At 50.7% G+C, this 21,535-nt stretch overlaps 1 protein-coding gene across 5 annotated transcripts in view; it reads left to right on the forward strand.

The window, feature by feature from the left end:
* The window catches only part of Csmd2 (CUB and Sushi multiple domains 2), a 671,876-nt gene that overhangs the window by 376,360 nt on the left and 273,981 nt on the right, over positions 1-21,535 (forward strand). For all 5 annotated transcript variants that reach the window (XM_045150007.1, XM_045150008.1, XM_045150010.1 and 2 more), the window contains 3 exons: positions 3,210-3,313; positions 4,059-4,171; positions 21,211-21,393. In XM_045150007.1, coding sequence (XP_045005942.1) covers positions 3,210-3,313; positions 4,059-4,171; positions 21,211-21,393 — 400 coding nt within the window. The remainder of the gene's footprint in view (positions 1-3,209; positions 3,314-4,058; positions 4,172-21,210; positions 21,394-21,535) is intronic.

Here is a 21,535-nt window from a genome sequence, read left to right on the forward strand (position 1 = left end):
CACATAAAGGGAAGAAGTTTTGTAAAAGAACATAAGCAACGACTATGACTAGGTATCTCAAGGAATCGTCTAGACCAGGAGTTAGTAAACTAGGGTCTAGGGGTCAGATGTGTAGCTCATCACTCATCTTATAAATAAAGTTTTATTAAAACACAGCCATGCTCACTAACGTACCTGTTTGTGGCTATTTCATATTACAACAAAGCTAGGTTGTTGTGTCAGAAAAGGCCGGACAATCTATGCTCTAAGTACTGTGAGGGGTCCCAGAGTCTGGTAGTCTGCCCATGCTGGGAATCAGGAAAAACTTGGAAAATGACCTGCCACTGGACCCTGTCCAAGCCCCTGGCATGTGCCTGGCATGCTGACAGGCACTGTGGGTACAAAGGCAGACCTGCATCTGTCCTCTGGGATTTTACGGAGTACTAGAGGGTTATATAAACAGAGCAATTACAGGTAAGTGAGAGGAAGGTGCTGAGAGTGGCCCCCCCTCTTCAAGGCAGAGAACTTACAAGAGAGGAAGCTTGATGCTGAGACATTTGCCAGGGGAGAGTAGGGAGAGGGAGGGCCTGAACAGCCCTTGGCTATATCTAGACTTTTCTGATCACTGTGGCCAAGTACCCGGCATGAACTCATTTAAGGTATGAGAGGTTTATTTTGGCTCAAGGTTTAACAGAATACAATCCCTCACAGCAGGGAAGGCAAAGAGGAGTTTGTGGTGACAGGAACATGTGACTGGGATTCCTCACCTTTCAGCAAACCAGAGAACAGAGGCCAAGCAGGAAACTGCTTACTTCAAGGCCTGCCCCCTCCAAGGATCCACTTCCTAAGTGTCCAGAAGCTTCCCAAACAGTGCCACCACCTGGCCAAGTCTTCAAGCCTATGAGTCTGTGGGGGTCATGCCATATTTAACCCGTCACAGCACCATGATGGGATGCGCAGGACCCTGCTGGCCGAGCTGCCTGTGTGACGGGGTGAGAAGGTTAGCTGGGAGCACGTGTGTCAGAGGAAGAAACAACAACCCAGAAATGCTCTGCCTGGCAGACAGGAAGGAGATTCTAGTCAAAGCAAAGGACCAACTGGTGATACCATTAGTTCACAGAGAATGCTCTGGATGGGAGGCCAGGAAGGGCCAAGGAATCCCCCTCCATCAAGGACAGTTAAATACCATCCCTGTAAACCAGACCAGACATGGCCTGCTGTAGACGCGCATCCTCCCTCACCAGGTTCTTGCCACCACCCATGAATTGGGTTCCTGGTTTTTGACCAGCCCTCAATATTGTAGCCTTTAAGGCGGAAATCTCATGTCAGGCCCCGGCTTCCATTACTCCCACAATTCCCTGTTTCCTTTAGTACAAAACCACAGATCATTAGCATGACCTACAAACTTCCATCATGTGTCTCCTACTTTTCTCATGTCGCCATCCTCTGCCTCCCACTTAGTTCAGCAAGTGCAGATCAGTCAGAAATCTCTGGACATGCCACACCATCCCTTGCCTCTGCCCTTCGCTTTGCTGATTGCCTCCCCTTCCTTGCCACTCGGTTGAACCCCATCTGGCTCATCTTCCAAATGCAGCCAGAGCTTTATTTCTTACAGGAAACCCGTAGGCCTTTCTCCCAGCCAGTCAGATTGTTCCCTCCCACGTCTACTGTAGACCTACTGAAGAGCTCCTGAATGTTCTGCCCAGAGCTGCTCCCCTCTGTGAACCCCTTGCCCATGCTGAGGGGCTGGTGGCTAAGGGTACCAGGTTCAAGACTGGGGACAACATCAGTTTGTCTCTGCAATCCTGAGGTATTAGTGGTGCGATTATGCTGGCATCCAGGCTGAGTGCTGGTCAGGTTTGGTTCATCTTGACTAGGACAAGCTAACCATGGGAAGTCTGTCCTACGTGGTTTATAGAATAGAAAGCAAAGGAGAACAGCCAGGATCCTGGTGATGAGCAGCATTAGATTCAAAGGGACAGAAGAGTCTACTGCACATTTGCCCAAGCCAGAAAAAGGCTAGATTTCTACCCCATCTCACCACCCCAGCCCCCATGCATCCAGTGACACATCCCTAAACGTCATCAGAACTTGACCTCTCCTCCATCACATCCAGGTGCCTCTACCAAAGCCCACCACCCTCCTCACCACCCAGCTCACAGGGGCCAGTCAGCTCCTCACCAGCAGTCAGACTGTTGTCGCTTCCCCCAGGAGAAAGCCCAGTTCTTCATGGAGGAAAAGCAGGGGGAGGCAGTTGAATTAAGCTCCAGGGACATTCTCCACTTTCAGACCTTCCCAAGTCGCCTCTGCACTGCAGGCACAGCCCTACGGTCCCCCAGGTGGGCGCGGCAGCTGACACAGCTGCTGTTGGAAGATCTGCTGTCTACAGCTTGTACCAGAATCCTTCTCTGCCATAGCCTGGGGCCTGTGCACCTGACTCCTCAGAGCACCTTCCGCCATCTCCCAGCCACCGCTTTGATCGGATAGCATCTTCCAGAGCCCTCAAGATTCCATTAGATGTCACCTTCATGAGTGGTGTCCCCTCCTCCCTCTGCCTCAGGCTCCTTTCACTCTACGTTCCCCCTACACCATGGCACCCCTCACCTGGGATTATGGGTGTCAGTTTATTCCTTGAACCTCGTTCCTCGTAGAAAACAGGGACAGTGTGGCACCCACAGTGGAACCCACCCTGTAGTCTGGCATGTGGCAGTTGCTTAGCAAATATTTGTGGATAACAGGACTAAGGTGAGTCAAAAAAGAGCAATCTTGTTGAAATCTCCTGAGAACATTTAATTCAGTCAGCATAGAAACCAACTAAAAGGATGGAGAGAAGCTGGTGAAGGAGTGGGGTGGGGGAGAGAGATTGAGACTGGAGAACCTTCTTCAGGTCCCTGGGGCCAAGAGAGCTGATTCCACATGTGGCTGATACTGTCACCAAGCCCATGGGGATTTCCACACATTAGGGCATGCAGAAAGCATCCAATCATCTCGCAGTCGGCCAGATGTGCCTGGTGGTGCTTTGACAGCCTCTGGAATTGGCCAGATGCGCCTTGAACGTCTTCAGAGACATCTTCAGGCCCCAGAGACTGTGTGGCCTACAGAGAAACACTCCTAAGGGTGGCAACAGAAATGTGGGGAATGAGGTCACCGGAGACTATGAGCACTGGGAAGTTTCAGTGATTGCCTCACAGTTCCTGCCAAAGCCCCCCTAACCCTGTGCTCCCTCCTAGGTGATCAAGCTAGCCTTTGAAGAGTTTGATCTGGAGAGGGGCTACGACACCCTGACCGTCGGGGACGGTGGGCAGGATGGGGACCAGAAGACGGTTCTCTACATGTAAGTGAAACGCTGTGTGTGGTCTGAGGCCAGGTTGTCACACACACATTAACTGGAGAGTGGGTGAAGGGCGTAGGCTTGCCAAATCCTGGTCCTCAGATCCTAGCTGCAGAGAGTGTGTCCTGCATCCTCCCTCTGCCATAGCCAAGGCGAACAGAGCTCTTGAGCTAAATTTGGCCCAGATATGCACAAGAAATGCACACAGAGTATGTTCAGACCCAGGATCCTCCAGGGCAGGGCACACAGAGCCTTTGCATACACATCTGGTGCTTCCCATGGGATCACCTACTTCTGCACATACCCTGGTCCTGTCACCCCACTGTGCCCTCTCTTGGCCATATCTGTCCCTGGCAGTCTGACTACTCACCAAAACCACAAACATGTTCTCTTAACCTTCCTACATGCTCGGTACTCTCGGGGATGTGTACAACTTCAGACAGATATTGTGGGTATTTCCTAAGCCAAGGAAGTCCAGGATGGAATTGTCTCATCAAGGGAGAGGACCACACAAAGCTGCCTTTGAATTCCCCTAGGTTGGGCCTTTGCTCCCAGGAGTCACTTTACCCAGCCCAGTAACCTAGCGCCAATCCAGGAGATGCCTCTGTTCTTATGCATGTGACCCCGCTCCACAATCAGTGATAGGCCTAGTCTGGGCCTGGCTTCCCTGAGATGTGGTCAGCTGGGCCATCATTCTACTTGGGTGCCTTGGCAAGGTGCAGTCTTCTAAGTGTCTCTCTCCTGACAGCCTGACAGGGACATCGGTCCCCGATCTCATCGTCAGTACCCACCATCAGATGTGGCTCCTCTTCCAGACAGATGGCAGTGGCAGCTCCCTGGGATTCAAGGCTTCCTATGAAGGTAACTGCTCCCCGTAAAAACCCACCCAGGCACGTGCCCGGGGTTCAAATCCTGACTCGGTCCTGTGACTCTCTATTCAACTTCTCTGAGCCTCTGCCTCCTTCTTTGTTCAGTACCTTCCCATGCCCTCTGCATCTGGATGTTGAGGATTCTTTGGGATAAAGCACTTAAAACACAAGCTATCCAGTGCAGGCCTATGCATCTGCTCCATCTCTGATTCATAACTGTCTCGTGTAGACCTTCTAAGCCTCTTCACACTGGGGTTGTGAGCTCCCCCGGCTACCTTGCTTGGGGGCCATGTTGGTAGATGAATAACTCTGCCTGGGACACCTAAAGAGACACACACACCATTGTCAGTGGTCATAGAAGGATGTTAACAAGAGTCCTCATTCAGGGAAAACTGAACTCTGGAGTCCAAGAGTATGCCCATCACTGTCCTTCATGAGCTTCCAAAGCTCCTGGTGGTCAAAGAAGTCCCACCAGGAGGGCAGGAAAAGCCATTCAGTAAGTAGCTGTTCAGCCCTGTGAGGTACTAGACACCAGACTAGCCTTTGGGATAACATGTGCCATGCCCAGGCCTTGCCACTAGCAGGGAGATAGAACAGATGACTGTTAAGCCAAGATGGACACAAGCCAGCCAAAGAGCCAGTGGGAGTGCAGGGTGGGAGCCGACCACCCTGGGTACACTTCCCTGAAGTCTTCTCAATGACCAGTGACAATTAGGGACATGGGACTGAGGGACAAGGGGAGGGAAACACACCTCCAGTGTGGCTCACATTCCTGCTTCTCCACTGGATCCACCAAAGCTTCCTCCCATCGCAGGATCTGTACTGCCGCCAGTCTGGGCACACAGGAAGAGAATCTCTGACAAAGAACCCCACACCAGGCTCTTACAGCAGCAGCCACACATTCCTACATTGGTCTGAAGGTGGTGAGTCTGCCAAGTGTCAGCAGGACTGGGTAGCACACCTTGCACCTCTGGTGATAGCCGGCAGTTCTTGGCACCTTATCTTACACCTTATCTCCCCAGTCTCTGCCTTTGTCATCCCACATGTTTCTATGCACATGTCTGTCCTCATCAGGACACCAGACATGTTGGGTGATATCCCAGCCTACCCAGTGTACCCCCGTGTTGATCACATCTGCAAAGACATCACATCCAAGTGAGGTCACGGGCATATGCAAAGACTTAGAACTGCAACATGGATTTTTAGGACTAGAAACTCAAAGCAGCACAGGAGGCTAGCCCATGGGCATAGCACTGACCTAGGTAAAGATGTACTCTTCCAAAAGTAGAGAGCCTGGGTCTAGGCAGGTGGAATAGCAGACAGAGGATGCTGTGGGTGACAGATGCTCAGTACAGGTCTTGGTTCTGTCACTTTGTAGTTCTCTGGTGGTCATGGAGCTTTTCCAAGCTCTGTTTCTTCATTGATGAAATGGAGTTAATGACACAACCTCAGTCACAGGGCAATCTGTGAATATGGCTAGGTTAAAAAATTATATGCCAGGCATGGTGGTGCACACCTTCAATCCCAGCACTCAGAAGGCAGGGGTAGGAGGATCGCCATGAGTTTGAGGCCACCCTCAGACTACATAGTGAATTCCAGTCAGCCTAGGCCAGAGTGAAACCCTACCTCGGAAAACAAAAGCAAACAAACAAAAAAAGTGAGAATGAGCCAGGCCTGGTGGTACAGGTCTATAATCTCAACATCTAGGGAGACTGAGGCAGAAGGATCAAAAGTTCAAGGCCCGCCTGAGCTTCAGAGTGAATTCAAGGTCAGCTCGAGCAATGTAGTGAGACTCTATTTCAAAATAAAAAGTTAAAAGTGAGATGGGGTACAGCTCAGTTAGAATACTTGCCTACAATGCAAGTCCTAGAGTCCCTCACCAGTGCATGGCGGGGAGGGGGGTGGGAATAGCTGGGAGGTTGGCAATCACATCAACAAGTTAACATGGGAGTGCATACACACATTGAGCAGTAGTGGGTGGTGGAAAGAGAGCTAGGCCGAAGCCAGGAGACCCTGATCCAGATCCAGTTCTGTCAATCAATGCTGTGGAAATGGGAATGGATATAGACACACAGCTCCAAAATTCTATGACTGTTTCAATCCTTGGGGAGGAATGACCCCAGATAGACACATGTCCTCGGTCAGTCTGTCCAGAGATCTGGATAAGGCACAAATAGCTTGAGCCTAAAGATGACCATGCCCCTCAGCAGACAAAAAGTGTGGAGCAAGGAGAGCTTGTTGGCAAATGCAGTAGGAAACAGTGACGCAGAAAGAAATATCAAAAGAAAGGCTGTTAACACTCCTAGGAGCTTGTGCCTTATTCTGCCCTGGTCAGCCATCGGTGAACTGAGCTTGGATGTGGCTACCTCAGTCTTAGATACACGAGGAAGGGATTTATGCCAATCCCCATGAGAAGTGTTTGTGACTCGCAGATGTTTACTTGAGGGAAAGGTGGATTCAGGACCCGAGAGCTACGTCCAAATATTTGAAGATGTGACACGTGGGACGAAGGAATTGCTTTTGTTTGGTGTGACTTCGTGGGAGAGGAACGTGCATCCATCAACTGGGTGCCAGCAGCCTTACATTCACCCCCTCAGGTTTTCCAGTGATGCGTCCCCGAGGACCACCGAAGTGGGGTACGGGGTGCCCAGAGAGGACGGGTTCCAGCCTGTTTGCATTTTTCTCCTTGCTTCTTGTTTACTCCTCGTAAGCCTTCCTTTAAGAGAGAGCTCATAGATGGGGCTGGGGAGATGGCCCAGTGGATAGAGCGCTTGCCGTGCAAGTGTGAGAACCAGAGGGCACTTGGGTACAGCTGGCACTGTAGTGCTAGAAAGTGTGATCCCAGTGCGCCCAGGGCGAGAAAGGGGCAGAGACAGGAGAATCGCTTGAAAGCTCCCAGGCCGGCTAGCCTTGTTCACATCGTGGTAAACAACTAGACACTCCCTCAAATAATGTGAAAGGTAAGGACAGTCACCCAAGGTTTTCCTCTGAACTGCACACGTGCACCATGGCACATGCATATGCACACACACACAAAGTATATTCACAGCTGGACACTGAAAAACATGAATTCATTTCATATGATGCTGACCACTGTATTATCTTGTCTTTTAACTTTATGTGTGGTGTGGTGGGGGGGGGGGTGCATGCGTTTCCGCAGTTGTGAGCACCGTGAGCACAGGCACGCAGAAGCCAGGTTAGAACGCCAGGTGTCCTCCTCTGTCGCTCTCCTCCTCTGTTTCCTTGAGATAGAGTCTCTCTCGGATCTGGAGGTGCCTTTTATTTTTGAGGGGGTGAAGGGTCACACTAGCTGACCAGTGACCCCCAGTGATGCGCTTCCTTCTTCTCCTCCCTAGTCCTGGGGTCACAGGTGTGCGTGGCCATGCACAGCTTTCTGTATGAGCTCTAGTGTGGAACTCAGGTCTTCACGCTTGCGTGGCAAGCGCTGTCACCCGCGGAGCCATCTCCCCAGCCCCCAAATGTTGCTGTTGGATAGAAGAGGCATCTGAGCACAGAGAGGTGAGGTTTAGAAAGTGGCAATGATGCAATTTGAGTCCACATCTCTCTGGCCTCAAAAACCATGATTTCTCCCATCCAGAGAGTCCCCCCCACCCAACACACACACCCAAAGCCATAGAATTTTAATTCCTTTTGAAATCATTCTAGAAGCCAAGGCTTTGCTGCTGTCAAATGTACCCTATAACAGAAGCCTGGATTCCAGGTCCTCAGAGGTTGGAGTTTGGTTTGTGAGTTTGTGTGTCCATTTCACTCGCCAGGAGTGACGAAGCCCTGCCCTGTGCCGGGTGCTGGAATCACAGGAGTGAGCCACGTAGACGTGGCCTGAGCCCACCTGTGCAGATGGCAGCCACAGACAAGGGTCAGCTGGGCTTTTGCTTGGACCTGTGACAAGAGGACTGACAATGTGGACATTAAGGGGCTTGCTAATGCTCACTACTCTTGTCAGGATCTGTGCACAGAGGTAACCAGCTTTGCGAAGATAAAACAGACTCTGGAATTGGATCAGGCCTGGCACATCCAAGATTGGTCCCCACTGCATGACTTCAGGAACATCCTGTAGCCTCTCTGACCCTCAGTTGTCCTTCTCCTAGGACAGAGATGGACTGGGAGATGGTGCTGCAGTTAAAGGCACTTGCTTGCAAAGCATGCTTACCTGGGTTCAGTTTTCCCAGCACCCAATGCAATGGGAGCTGGAGCTAGGAGAATCCCAAGCTTGAGGGCCAGCTAGTCTGCCCTTCCTTTGCAGTCTGGAAGTTCATTTGCAGTGGTAAGAGACCCTGTCTCAAACAAGGTAGAGAGCAGATAAGTGGAAGCTATCTTCTGACCTTCACATGTGTGTCCTGCCATGCACACACACACACAGAAAACAACTCTAGAAAATAGAGATAGGGCTAGAGAGATGGCTTAGCTGTTAAAGCGCTTCCCTGCAATGCCAGAGGACCCAGGTTCAATTCCCCAGGACCCATGTAAGCCAGATGCACAAGGTGGCACATACATCTGGAGTTCATTTGCAGTGGCTAGAGGCCCTGGCACACCCATTCCTATTTTCTCTCTGTTTCTCTCTGTCTCTCTCTTTCTCTTTCTCTCTCTCTGTCTCTGTCTCTATCTATCTGCCTGTCTCTCAAATAAATAAAAATATCTAAAACAAATACAGAGATAATAGCGCCATCCTCATGTGCTGTATGGCAATGAAACAGTGTCTCTGGAAGCTCCTTACATGCTTCCTGGCATCGAGACAGCACCTTCCCCTTAGAGGCATGCCAGTGTCCCCTCCACGCAAACCCGTCAAGGTCCCTATCGTCCAGGCTAGGCCCGAGTCTGCCTCCTGTGGCCCATGTTGGCTCTGACAGACTCGTGTATTGGCTCTCAGCCTCATGCCAGCATCCCCATAGGGCTCTTGCTTCCCAGGCTGGCTCACTGTGGTGCAGTGTGGCTGTGGAGGCTGTAGTGGTGAGTTCCCATCGCTCTGACAGAACGCCTGATGTAACCGACTGATGGAGGGAAAGATTTGATGGGTGTTGCAGTCAGGTTCGCAATGCTGGTAGAAATCACCCAGCCAAGAGCAGCTTTTGGGAAAAAGAGGTTTATTTTGGCTTACAGGCTTGAGGGGGAGCTCCACAATAGCAGGGGAAAACAATGGCATGAGCAGAGGGTGGACATCACCCCCTGGCCCACATCAGGTAGACAACAGGAATAGGAGAGTGTGTCAAACACTGGCAAGGGGAAACTGGCTATAATTCCCATAAGCCTACACCTAACAATACACTCCCTCCAGGAGGCATTAATTCCCAAATCTCCATCAGCTGGGAAACCTAGCATTCAGAACACCTAATTTTATGGGGATCACCTAAATCCAACCACCACACTTGGCTTCATGGTATCAGAGATTTCTCCATTGACTCTGGGCCTGTGATGAGACAGGCCATCATGGCGATAGGAGCATGTGGCAAAGGCTATTCAACTTACGGTGAGCGGAACGCAGAGGGACCAGGAGGGAACAGGAACAAGATCCACCCTGCTCCCATTCATCTGTCTACTTCCTCCATCTAAGAAATGCCTACTCAAGTTTTGGAACCTCCAAAAATAGAGCCAGCTGAGCTAAGCTTTCAATATTTGGGGGACACTTCATGTCAAAACCATGATACAGTGCTGGGGAGGAGGTAGGATACTCCTCACAGAGGACCACAACACACCACAAAGCCCTTAAACTTGGTGACCTTCATTCGGTGGGAAGAATCTGGGAAGATTCCTTAGAGAGGGCTACTTTCTCCGCTCTCTGGGGGGTGAGACCCACCAGCCTTACGTCTGCATGGTGAGGGAGCCCCGCTTTGGGCTGCCGTCATGTAGTAACTTGCATCCCCTGACGCTCAGTGCGATCTCTGCCATCGCCAGCCCCGGGCTCTTCACTGCCTCCAGCTGTCCCTCCCCACTGACCTCTTGGCTTCTCCCTGCTTCTCCCCACTGTCTGTACTGAGACCTGAGTCCTCTTATTCCAGGACCTTCTACAGCTGATCATACCAGCTCTTCCAGCTTTGATTTGGACTTGAACCCTAGAGACTTATACATCCATTCCACCTGCATATCTGACCACTGTTGTCCAGTCCATCTGTACTGGGCAGCCAGGGCTGCCATAACAAAGTTCCTGAGACTAGGTGGCTTGAACTGCTGATAGGGTCTTTTCTCATAGCTCCAGAGGCTAGAAGTAGATGGTTAGAGTTGGGCCAGTTCAGTGTCTGTGGAGTGTTCTCCTAGCTTGTAGACGGCTGCCTCCTCCCTGTGTCCTCACGTGACTTTTCCTTGGAGAAAAGCCTGAGCTTTGTGGAGTTTCTTCATATAAAAACACAAATCTTGCTGAGTTTGGTGGCGCACACCTTTCATCCCAGCACTCGGGAGGCAGTAGTGGACAATCACTGTGAGTTTGAGGCCACCCTGAGACTACATAGTGAATTCTAGTTTAGCCTGGGCTCATAGCGAGACCCTACCTTGGAAAATAAAAATAAAAACTAAAATACATGCACAAATCTTATCAAGTTAGGGCCCCATTTTTATGATCTCATTTAACCTTAGTTTCATAGAGAGAGAACTCATTTCTAAAAGCTGTCACCCTGGAGGCTAAAGACCTAAGTCTATAACTTTTGGGGGACACAAACATTCAGTTCACAGCTCCATCCCTTCTCCTACAACCCCTCTGCCTCACTTGGGTCCCTCATTCCAACTTCCTCATGCCCCTGTCCCATCCTTCCGAGCCCAGATCCCTTCTGCTCGTCTCCAATAGCATCCCACTCTCACCACAGTGGTCCAGGCCTGCATCATCCTTGTCACTGTGCTGATAGCACATGCCTCCTACCTGACATCCTCCCTCCCCATCTGCTGCATACACACAGTGACCTTCCCAGACTCCCAGTCTGCCACGACTCCCTCCTCCTTCAAAAGAGAAGGGACTTTAATGACAATGTCTCGTTGACTTCAGTACGAAGTACAGAGTCTTTCGCTTGGCATCTCAAGTTCTCCATGGTAATTTCAAAGCAAGTTCTCACTCCTGTGATTCCGTTCAAGCCACAGATTATAGCATACTCATCTCTCCAGCCCTTATAGGGCCTGGCACAGAGCATGTGTACAGAAAAGCTTTATAAACACGAATTCTTACACAGTCATCCTCCACGGAACCCTCTCAATTCCTTTTCCATCTACATTCTAGTGCTCAGGTACCAAAACCCCTCACATTCCCATAGGCTTTGGGGTTGGAACAAATGCAGGGGTTTTTAAAAATACATATTTTATTTTTATTTATTTATTTGACAGAAAGAGGGAGAAAGTGAGGGAGAGAGAGAGAGGGAGAGGATGGTCGTGCCAGGGCTCCAGCCAGTGCATATAAACTCCAGATGCATGGGCCCCTTGTGCATCTGGCTTACATGGTCCTAAGGAATCAAACCAGGATCCTTTGGCTTTGCAGACAGATGTCTTAACCACTAAGCCATCACTCCAGTCCACAAATGCATTTTTAATGAGATACTTTCATGGACTCCTTTGGTTCAGTCCTTCCATTGACAGGCCTGAGTCTTCTCCTCTGTGAAGAAAGGTTGGTAACTGGCCACCTCAGTAGGTTTGCCTGAGGACTCTAAAGTCCAGCGCAGGGTTTGACTTGAAGCACCCAGCACAGGGCCCAACATGCAGGAGTCACCGGGTTGAAAGCCCGCTTCCTTTCCTGCCTTCCCAGGCCTGTAGCACTTCCACGCTGTGCCACTGCTCAGAGCTTCGGCATTTCTTATCCCTCCATCTCGGAAATTTCACAGCCCATAGACATCGTGGACCAAGGATGGGAGGGTAACTAGGATGGGGATATTCCACAGGGCCGCAGGAGGCATTTGAAACCAGAGATCCTCACCTCCATCACTTCTCCTCCTTCCCCAGATGTAAGCTTGCTTCTTCTGCCCCAATGCATGTAAGAATGCCACCCCTTGGGGATGGCAGGTGACTGCATAGCCTTCCTGTACCCTGGCATTAAAAGCCTGGCAGGAACACTGGTCCATTTATTTTCCCCAAAGTTTATCCAGTCTTCTTCTTCTTGTCTCCATTCCGGCTTGAGTGGGGGAAGCGATCCAGGCTCTGTCAATATGGAAGGCCTCTGAGCCTAGAAACTCAGTCTCCCTCCATGGGGGCAGCCAGCTGTGGGAAGTACATTCACAGTTGCGATTTCTTTGCTTCCCAGTAGAACAAGAAATATTTAAGGAACAGGCAATTAGCACTTAGCAGAAACATTATAAAATTACACCCAACTTGCTAACAAGTTTTCGCATCAATCTGGATGTCTCTTTGCTTTCCTGACTGGAGCCTGGGATCTGGCAGCCTGATGCTCAATCTGGGAGGCTGGCCTAGGGAAGGAAGCAGTGGGAACGCTGCCCCCGAGAGACAGACTTGCAGACTGATGGGAATCATATAGGAATGAGGCCCAAGAGCCAGGAGACTCAAGTGCGAATGAGGTCATCTGTTGACTCAATGTCTGATAAGACCCAGTGATGTGTTACAGACACTGTTAAGGACATCAAGGCCACAGGGACAAACTGTCTCTGCCATCACGTCCTAATTCATAGTCTCTTTCCACCAGCATGGAGTAAGTGCTAGGAGGTGAGGAAATAGAAACGAGTGGCCGTGCCAGAGACCCACTGGGGAAGGCCGGCTCCCTAGAGGACCTGATGTTGGAAATTGAGATTTGATTGGAGGATATGGAATAGGCAGTCAGATAACCCCAAGAGACAGGAGAGCTTGCCTTGGAAAACTACATATGCATAGGGAGGAGGCTAAGCTCTCCTTCAGAATCAATGGTGAGAGCTAGTACTGAGAAGAAAGCCAAGATTGACTCTACGGGCCATGACTACATCCCCTTCTCCAGAGCATAGCCCCGATGGCGGGCACTGAAGACCCTCCTGAGAGAGATGGACTTGACCCCAGACTTGAAGGAGGCTGAGAGCAGCAGCCCAGCACCATTGACTCTGCTCCCTGTGGGACATCGCCCCTCCCCTCGTCAGACATCAAGTGCACAGCCATTCTCAGGCTTTCATCTGTGACTTCCAGCACACTTCTACTTTTTCTCTGGTCCCCGAAGCAGGAAGTCTAGCCAACAGTAACACCAGGCCTGCTCCTGAGCCATTAACTGAGTTGCCAGAGAACTCTTAAAGGGTTTTTCAGGCCTTTGGAAGCAAGGTTTTGCAGTCAGTGGAAGTACCTTCCTCTTCTCAGGAACCCCAGTAGGTCTGCCCTGCCCCCCACGGACTGTGCTGCCACACACAGGGTACTCTGTGGCATTGCCGTTTGCCTGGGCGTAATCGGTCAGTGAGATCTGCTCTAAATCTGTGGGCTTTCACAAAAATAGTGGGCTCCGGTTTGGGGCTAGGCAGACAGCTTAGAGGTAATCTGAATGCTCTTCGTATCCATGGTCACAGCTCCCTCAGTCGGGAGCAGACCTACAAAGGCATGGCAGAGAAGGGGATGGGAAGGGAAGAGCCACCCCTTGACCCATTCCCGTCCCCATCCCACTCTTGAAGGGCATGCTCAGAGAGGTGTATATGTCATCACAGATATGCACCTACGTGTTTGACCTCTTCCCCATCAGCAAAGTTGGGGGAGCCTGAGTAGAGTGTGGGCGCATGGTTCTAAGCCAATTCAAGAGAGCCAGGCTGCTGTCTGGGTCAGTGGCTGGGACTTTGCTCTGACTGAACGGCAGTATGCCAGCACTAGGCTTGGAACTGGAGATGCAGAGGAAGGGTGGTCCCCTGGCTTGCAGGAGCTGATGCCCTTCGTGACAGAGCTTAAAGCCAGCCCTTCCCCTGTCTCTCTCGGCCCACATATCTTCTTCACCAGTGTTTGAACTTCCCCCCACAGTGCATATCTAACTCTGCTCAGACACCATGGCGTCACCACTTGCTCGTCTTTCCCTATGCTTTCCTTCCGTGTTTCCGTCTGGCCTCCCTTCATCCTCCCGCTGCCACCTCCCGGAGGCCCCTCTGTGCCCTGCGTGCCACCAGAAGCTGAGCTACGGGCATTTCAGAAACACCACCTGCAGCTCCCGACAGCTACTGTTTACTGGGGGAGGAGGGTGATGCACGCCCCAGAGGGCCCCACCGCTGCAGCAGCAGACCCCCAAGAGCTGGTGAGACTGCCTGGCGATTCCAGGGAGTACCCAGATTGGCACACACTTGGGCTGACACTGAAGAATGACTCTTTGTCTGGCAGACAAGCAGGGGGTGTGCGTTTCAGAAAGGGCAGACAGCAGGTGCCCAGTTCCAGCGTGGGAGAGCTGGCAGGGCTCTGCAAACAACGGCGACAATAACAATGAGGAAATGCCACCCCGTTACAGTTTCTGTGCCATGTGCAGAATGTTTTGGCACTCGTCTTAAATCCATAAGCTCGTTTGATCCTCACAATGACCCCGGGAGTTGGTGTTATTATGTGAGTGATTGTTAAGTTTTCCATTGCACAGGTGATGAAACTAAGGCTCACAAAGAATTGGTGTTGTGTCCCATGTCCACCATGTCATGTTAGAACCAGGAAGAAGCAGGTCTAGGATGCTGTGACCCTCACAGTCACCTCATTGCCATCCTACAGATCACCCGGATGTGTAGTGGACAAATCTCAAAGATGAGGCAGAGGGAGGAGAAGGAGGTAGGGTTTGAACCTGTGGCCTTTAGGAAGCTGTGGACAAATCACTGAGCGGGGGGCAGCATGATCAGATTGGGGTTCTGGACATCTTACACTGCAGAGGGCAGAGGGTGGGGTCCACCAGGTCACCACTGCTGTTCGGGTGGGAAACCATGAGGGGCTGAAGTCAGGCAGAGAGGAGAGGTGAAGAGATGCCAGGGTGTTCGCAGGATGAGGAGCCAATTTGAGGGGCCCACAGGAACCCCAAGAGGAGAGAACTGCTGATGCCCAAGTTTCCGATGCAATCAGCCTCCACGGAGCCCAAGCATACCCACCTGGCCCTGAGTCCTCCCAGCCCAGTCATAAAGGGTCCTGAAGCTCTGTCTTTGGTGCTTAGCATAGTATTTGCACAGTTTCTGGGCAGTGAACACTAGCTGGCCCCGTGGAGAGCACTGAAGTGCTCCTGGCAAAGTGCTGGGTGCTCAGTGATCCCCACACATCACCAACCTCAGCCTTCACAGGGTTTACCTCCAGGGGCAGGAGACAAGACACAAAGAGACCCTTCTGGAGCTATCTGGGTGCAGGGCAGGGGGCAAGTCAGGGGCTCAGTTTGCCCCTGATCACCAACAAGATTGCCAGGAGGGCAGCACTGTTCCTTCTCCCCTCCTGCTGCTCTGCCTACAATGTCTGGGGCAGTGACCATTACAACACTTGCTAGGTGACATGAATAGCTACAAGATGTAATCTACCTTATGAAGGAAAAGAATGGGCTTCCAGGAGAGGAAATAAAAGGAGGGTAAAATCTGGGCTGGAGAGATGGCTTAGTGGTTAAACGCTTGCCTGTGAAGCCTAAGGACTCTGTTTCGGGGCTCGATTCCCCAGTACCCACATTAGCCAGATGCACAAAGGGGTGCATGTGTCTGGAGTTCACCTGCAGTGGCTGGAGGCTCTGGGGCTACCATTCTCTCTCTCTGCCCGCCTCTTTCTCTCTTTGTCTGTCGCTCTCAAATAAATAAAAACAAAAAAAAAAAAAATTTAAGAGGGTGAAATCTAAGACACGTGGGTAGAGAAAGTGTCTGTGAGGAAGTGATGGTTTCAGTTCAAGTCTGCTAGCACGAGGAGTCAGCCGCGTGCCGGGGTGGGAGAAGAAGCACTGGCTTGCGCTGAGGCTCCGTGAGGAAATGCACAAATGAAGTCCCAATGTCGGGAAAAGCAGCACCCGGCAGCCCAGGCTTGGAGTGGCGCTCCCCTTCTTGGAGCACATCAAAGAGACAGCGAATTTATAAAGACGCGTGACACAGTTCCTTCTGAACAGACGTTGTTATATAAAAAAAAAAAGGATTCCAATTTAGTATTAGAAATTGAAACACCTGGGAAGACTAGGCGGTTCATCACAGATGAGGGTAAAGCAGCAGAGAAGGGAAAGGAAACATGGCGTGGCCAGTTGTGGTGGAGTTCAAAGGCATCTTACAAGCAGACTTATTATGTTTCCTGGCTTGCTTTGGTACACCAAAGCAGAGAGAGAGAGGAAGAGAGGAGGGGCAATGGAATTACATTAACCCATAAATGGGCAATTGCAAGAGTGATTTTTTTTTTGTTTTCCTCCAAGTCAAAATTCCATCTATCTGTAATTCCGAGTCCCTACATCAGCCACCAGCTGACCAGAAAGGCTAAGGTCAAAGGTCTTTCAGGCAGACAGTGGAGCACAGTGATCCTGTGTTCTCTTTGGGAATTGACAGTGGGCTTGTGGAGAAGGCCCAGGTTAGGACAAGGGCACCAAGAGTCAGAAAGCATCCCCCAAGCCCTCTCCTTTCCTTGAAGAAACTCCCCAACTTCCCGTCCCACCCCGCTTCGTTCTTCACTCTGGGTCTGGGTCTGGATCCTCTAGTGAGCCCTCCTTGCAAATGCTCCCTTGAACCCATACTTCCCTGACGTCATCATTAATACCCGTGTCTTCTCCAAGCTAGAGACTCATTTCTCCCAGTGATGAACTTCGGAAGGGAGCTCATGATCCCGCTCTCACAGGTGTGATCTCCCCGGCCCTCACACAGCCTCCAGCTCCCTGCCGTCTTCCCTCCCCATTGCTGTTCTTAGTGCCCTCTCCTCCTCTCCGAGTCTGGCCATCACCTTGTCTCTTGGGACTCGACCACCCTACTTCCTTTCATAGCGCTCCACTGTAGCTGTCACAGGACCTGCCCTCCGGCACCTCTGACGTCGCAGGGTCACATACTGTGCTCTGTCCCTCAGCGCTTTCAGGTGTCACTTTTCCTGTCTGGTTGGTCAGCCTCTGCTTGGTGTCTCCATCTCCCTCCTTGCAGCCTGCTCTCTTCTCTCCTTTCCTTCTTCATCTTGTGTCCCTGGCTGTGGCGACAAACCCAACTCCTCTGCTCCATTGTCCCTTACATCTCTATCCCCTCAATTCTTTTTTTTAATTAATTAACTTATTTATTTGACAGAGAAAGAGGGAGAGAGAGAAAGAGAGAGAGAGGGAGAGAATGGGATACTGGGGCCTCCAGCCACTGCAAAAGAACTCCAAACACTTGCACCCCCTTGTGCATCTGGCTAACATGGGTCCTAGGGAATCGAACCTGGGTACTTTGGCTTTGCAGGCAAATGTCTTAACTGCTAAGCCATCCCTCCCTCAATTCTTCCTGCTACCCCTTGCCCCTGATGTGCATGAGCCATGTACTCAGAGGTTGTTGGAAAAGGTCATGCCAAGTGAGGTCCATCTCTGTCCTCAGTGTACTACAGGTGCATGGCCATCTCGTGAGGAATTTCCATGTTCCAGTGTCAGGTTCAGAAGGTCTTATCAACATCGAAGCCCGATGCCCATGATTGGTACCCAACCTTTACCAAAGACCATGACCTCTGACCCTTACCTGAAAATGCATCACTACCCCTTGTCCCTGTCATCAGGGGGAAGGAGAATCCCTTCTGGTTGCTAAGGTCAGTCATCCAGCACTCTTAGGGTCCTTGATGCCTACCTCCTGAGAGCGTCTTCTGTCCTTCCACGCTTCACCATATCTTCAGAAAATCAGCCAGCCCCCTCTCCCTTCTTTTGTTCTTCCCTGGCATTTATGTAAATGTGACCTGGCTTCTTCTATCTTTAAAAATATTTCAAACCACTGCCCAAGGCCATGTTCCTCAATTTACTCAATTTCCTCTTTTCTTTCACCGCCAAAAACTAGTTTATTTGAAAGTCATCTGTTCTTCCCACCCAACCTTCCCACCCTACCTCTGGTTTCCTGTGACATTGACCTCACTGTTCTGAGAGCTCATCCTCCTCTGTACCCTGTGACCCTGTATTTCATGACCAGACTTCTCTCCCAAATTTAAACCTCATGCTATCTCTTTCTAATAGATAATCCCACTAGAAGTCCCACCAGCACCTCAAAACTTAGCATGCCCTGCAGAGAAGATCCTTAATTCAGACCTGTGCTTCCCCCTACCTTCATGTCTTCACGAAGCACACCCTGGCCCAGGCCAGAACCTCAGATGTGGCGCAGCATGGTCCCTCCCTTGCTCCTGCATTCTCACTCCTGGAACATCCTTCCTGCTTTAGACCTCCCATGTCTTCTTGGTTCTCCTCATACCTTCGTCCTATGTTCAGTGCAGGATGCCCTCAGAACATCTCACAATTTATCACGAGTCTCCCGTAACCTGGGAGGCTGCACAGAGGTAAGACATGTGATCGGCCTTGGTCTCCACTACACCGTCAGCACAGTAGCCCACGCTGAGCAGGCTTTCCAGTGTTTGTAGAGTGAATGACTGCGAGACGGTCCAGCTGGCTGCCGCCACCAGAACTTTCCTCAGACCAGGGTCAGAGTGGTCTTTCTCACCTACAGATACCTATTGCTGAATTATTGACTCCCCATTACCTGTCGTCTGTGGTCTAGTCTCCCAGGTGAATTGCACAGAACCTTATATGTGTTTTCCTGCCCATTGGTGCCTTTCCCAGTCTCCTCTCTCACCACCTTATAAACAGGGCTTACATCTGCAGAACGCAAGATGGCACAGAGGTGAGGAGCCCCTGAACTATGTACCCTAGTTTGGATCTCAGATCTACCATAGTACTTACTGTGGCCACCAGCAAAACATCGGTGGCAGAATTATTAGCTCTATAACTAAAAGTTGGTTGCAATAATAACTATATAATAGCCATCATCATTCTTCTATTGCAGTGCTATATGCTCTTGCATTTGGAACTCAGCCTAGACTCTTCCCTTCACCTGAAGGGCCTTTCCTCCCTTCCTTGTGGTCATGCCTTTCACTGTTGGCTCCCATACAGCCTCAGGCCTCAGCTCAGATATCACCTCCCCCAAGAAGCTTTCCCTGACCCAAGAGAGGGACCCTGTGTGAGGAGCGAGCACTCACCCTGGGCTCACAATCTGAATGGGGCCTCAAATTGAACCGTCCCGATAAATAGTATTCAAGGTACTATCTTAAAAATCAAGATTAAGATAAAACAGTCATCATTTTAAAAACCAACAGACTGAGACAGGGACAGGACTAGGGCAAGGAGAATAAGGTAAGCTATCTAGGTCCAAGGTCCAGTTTAGTATTTCGAAGGTTTCTGTTTCTCTTCCTTCCGGTTATATTCGTAGGTATTAGCTGTGATTTGCTTTAAAAGGAAAAACCCACTTTATGTTAATATCTGGCTGTCCTTCTGAGAATAATTACAATTTTTAAAAACTCACTTGACTACTGAAACCTTGAGGTCATTAATGTTTTGTGTGCCATGCTCTCTGTGCCCTATTTTCCACCTGCTACCCTAGGTCACAGGGCCCCTCGTTCCTCCTCTGGTTACCCCAAGATGACAGAGTCCACATCCAGATGTCCAGTGCCTAACACGGGACCTGGCACACAGCAGGTGTGCACTGCACGCCTGGGATTGCCTTAGCGAGAGAGAGACGAGGCTGGGATGGTTATGTGCAGGGAGCTTCAACGATGCGGGGCAGGGAAGATTCCCCCAGTATGCTTATTCTCTTGACCCAGCTGCAGTCTCAGACAAGCTACTGAGGGCAGCAACACAGGCATACGGACTCCGCATGCACGTCTGGGACAGAACGGCGAGGTCTCACTCGGCAAGCTTAAGTCTGGGCCCTGCCTCCTGGCAGCAGGAACTGGTGTGCAGGCTCTGTTTTCAGACACCAGGCAGTGTTTACCCGGCCCGTCACCACCCTGACACTTCTCACATCCTGGAGGTTAAATCGCAGAAAGCATGTCTGGGGATACTAAGAGGAGAGCCTGGGGGGGGGGGGCTTACTACTCCAGGCCCCCTTGTCAGAGGGGTCCCGAATGCTTGCTGACTAGCTAGTCTAGTTGACTCAGTGCAAGACTATGTCTCAAAAAGAAAAATTAGATAGAGAGAAGTAGAAGCATATGGTCGGTGTTGACCACATGCACATGTGCCCACACACAAACATGCAGACATGCACCTTCTCCACACACGTGCGAAGAAAAAGGGGAGGGGGAGTCTACCTAATTAATCATTTATTTCATTTTACCTGCTACCCTCTCAAATTGACTTTTTAAAAAAATCTTCTGAAAATGTCTCTGAATCAGTAGGAGGCCAATATCGATTCCCAACTCCGGCCTGCGGCAGAGGCTGACGGCTGCCTTCTCACCTGCGCTTGCCTTCACTGCTCACACGGGCTGTCCTTAAAACCGACCCGGTGACATTCATAATCAGGTGCAAAGTCAAGTTCAGGCAGGAGGTCTTCAAGCCATGGTGCTTGTTAGCTCCTGGGTCAGGTCCCTCACAAAGAATATAGACCTTACTGTATTCATTTCCTCATGGTTGTGACAGAATACCTGACAAAGAAACAACTTAAAGGAAAGATGCCTTTCGCTCCGTGGCGTCAGGGGATAGAGCCCATCATGGTGGTGAAGTCATAGCAGCTGGGGCTCCATTCACAGTGGCAGGGGCTTGTAACGCAGCCTGTTCACATCTTGACAAATCGAGAAGCTGAGAACTCAAGCAAAAGTCACCTTAAAGGTCCACTCTGCTAGCAACCTACTTCTGCGTAGCTAGGCTGCAGTCCCAAAAGTCCCACAGCCTCTTCAAACAGCACCACCAGCTAGGGACCAAGTGTTCACAACCATGAGTCTGTGAGGGATATTTTATATGTAACTCATAACATCTACCTTCCCCACACAAAACTAACCAAGCATCTAGGACGCTGTGTGAACAGAGTTACAGGCATGAAATAACTGAAGACCCAGTTCCAACAGGTCCTCTTGTGGTTTCCATTCCCTATGAGAATGGTGTCTCTGAGGATCTGGGATCTGAGTATGCATCAGGGGAGGGGGGCTGCAGTTCCAGGACAGGTATAAAGTCACCTCTTCTCTGTGTTTTCTTCCCTTCCTGTCTTTCAGAGATCGAACAGGGCAGCTGTGGAGACCCTGGCATTCCTGCCTACGGACGACGGGAAGGCTCTCGCTTTCGCCATGGTGACACACTCAAGTTTGAGTGTCAACCTGCCTTTGAGCTGGTCGGGCAGAAAGCAATCACGTGCCAAAAGAATAACCAGTGGTCGGCTAAGAAGCCAGGCTGCGTGTGTAAGTGAGCAGAGGTAGACGATGGCTGCAAGACTCCCCTGTGAGGCAGTCAGCACCCCTGGGCCCTACCTAAGCCAGGGCCCCGTCCATGGAAAGCCAATAGTGGGTTTCCACACACAACTCCACTAAGGGGTGACTTCTC

This window comes from Jaculus jaculus, chromosome 5 (genome assembly GCF_020740685.1).
Source record: "Jaculus jaculus isolate mJacJac1 chromosome 5, mJacJac1.mat.Y.cur, whole genome shotgun sequence".
In the NCBI taxonomy this organism is placed as follows: domain Eukaryota; kingdom Metazoa; phylum Chordata; class Mammalia; order Rodentia; family Dipodidae; genus Jaculus; species Jaculus jaculus.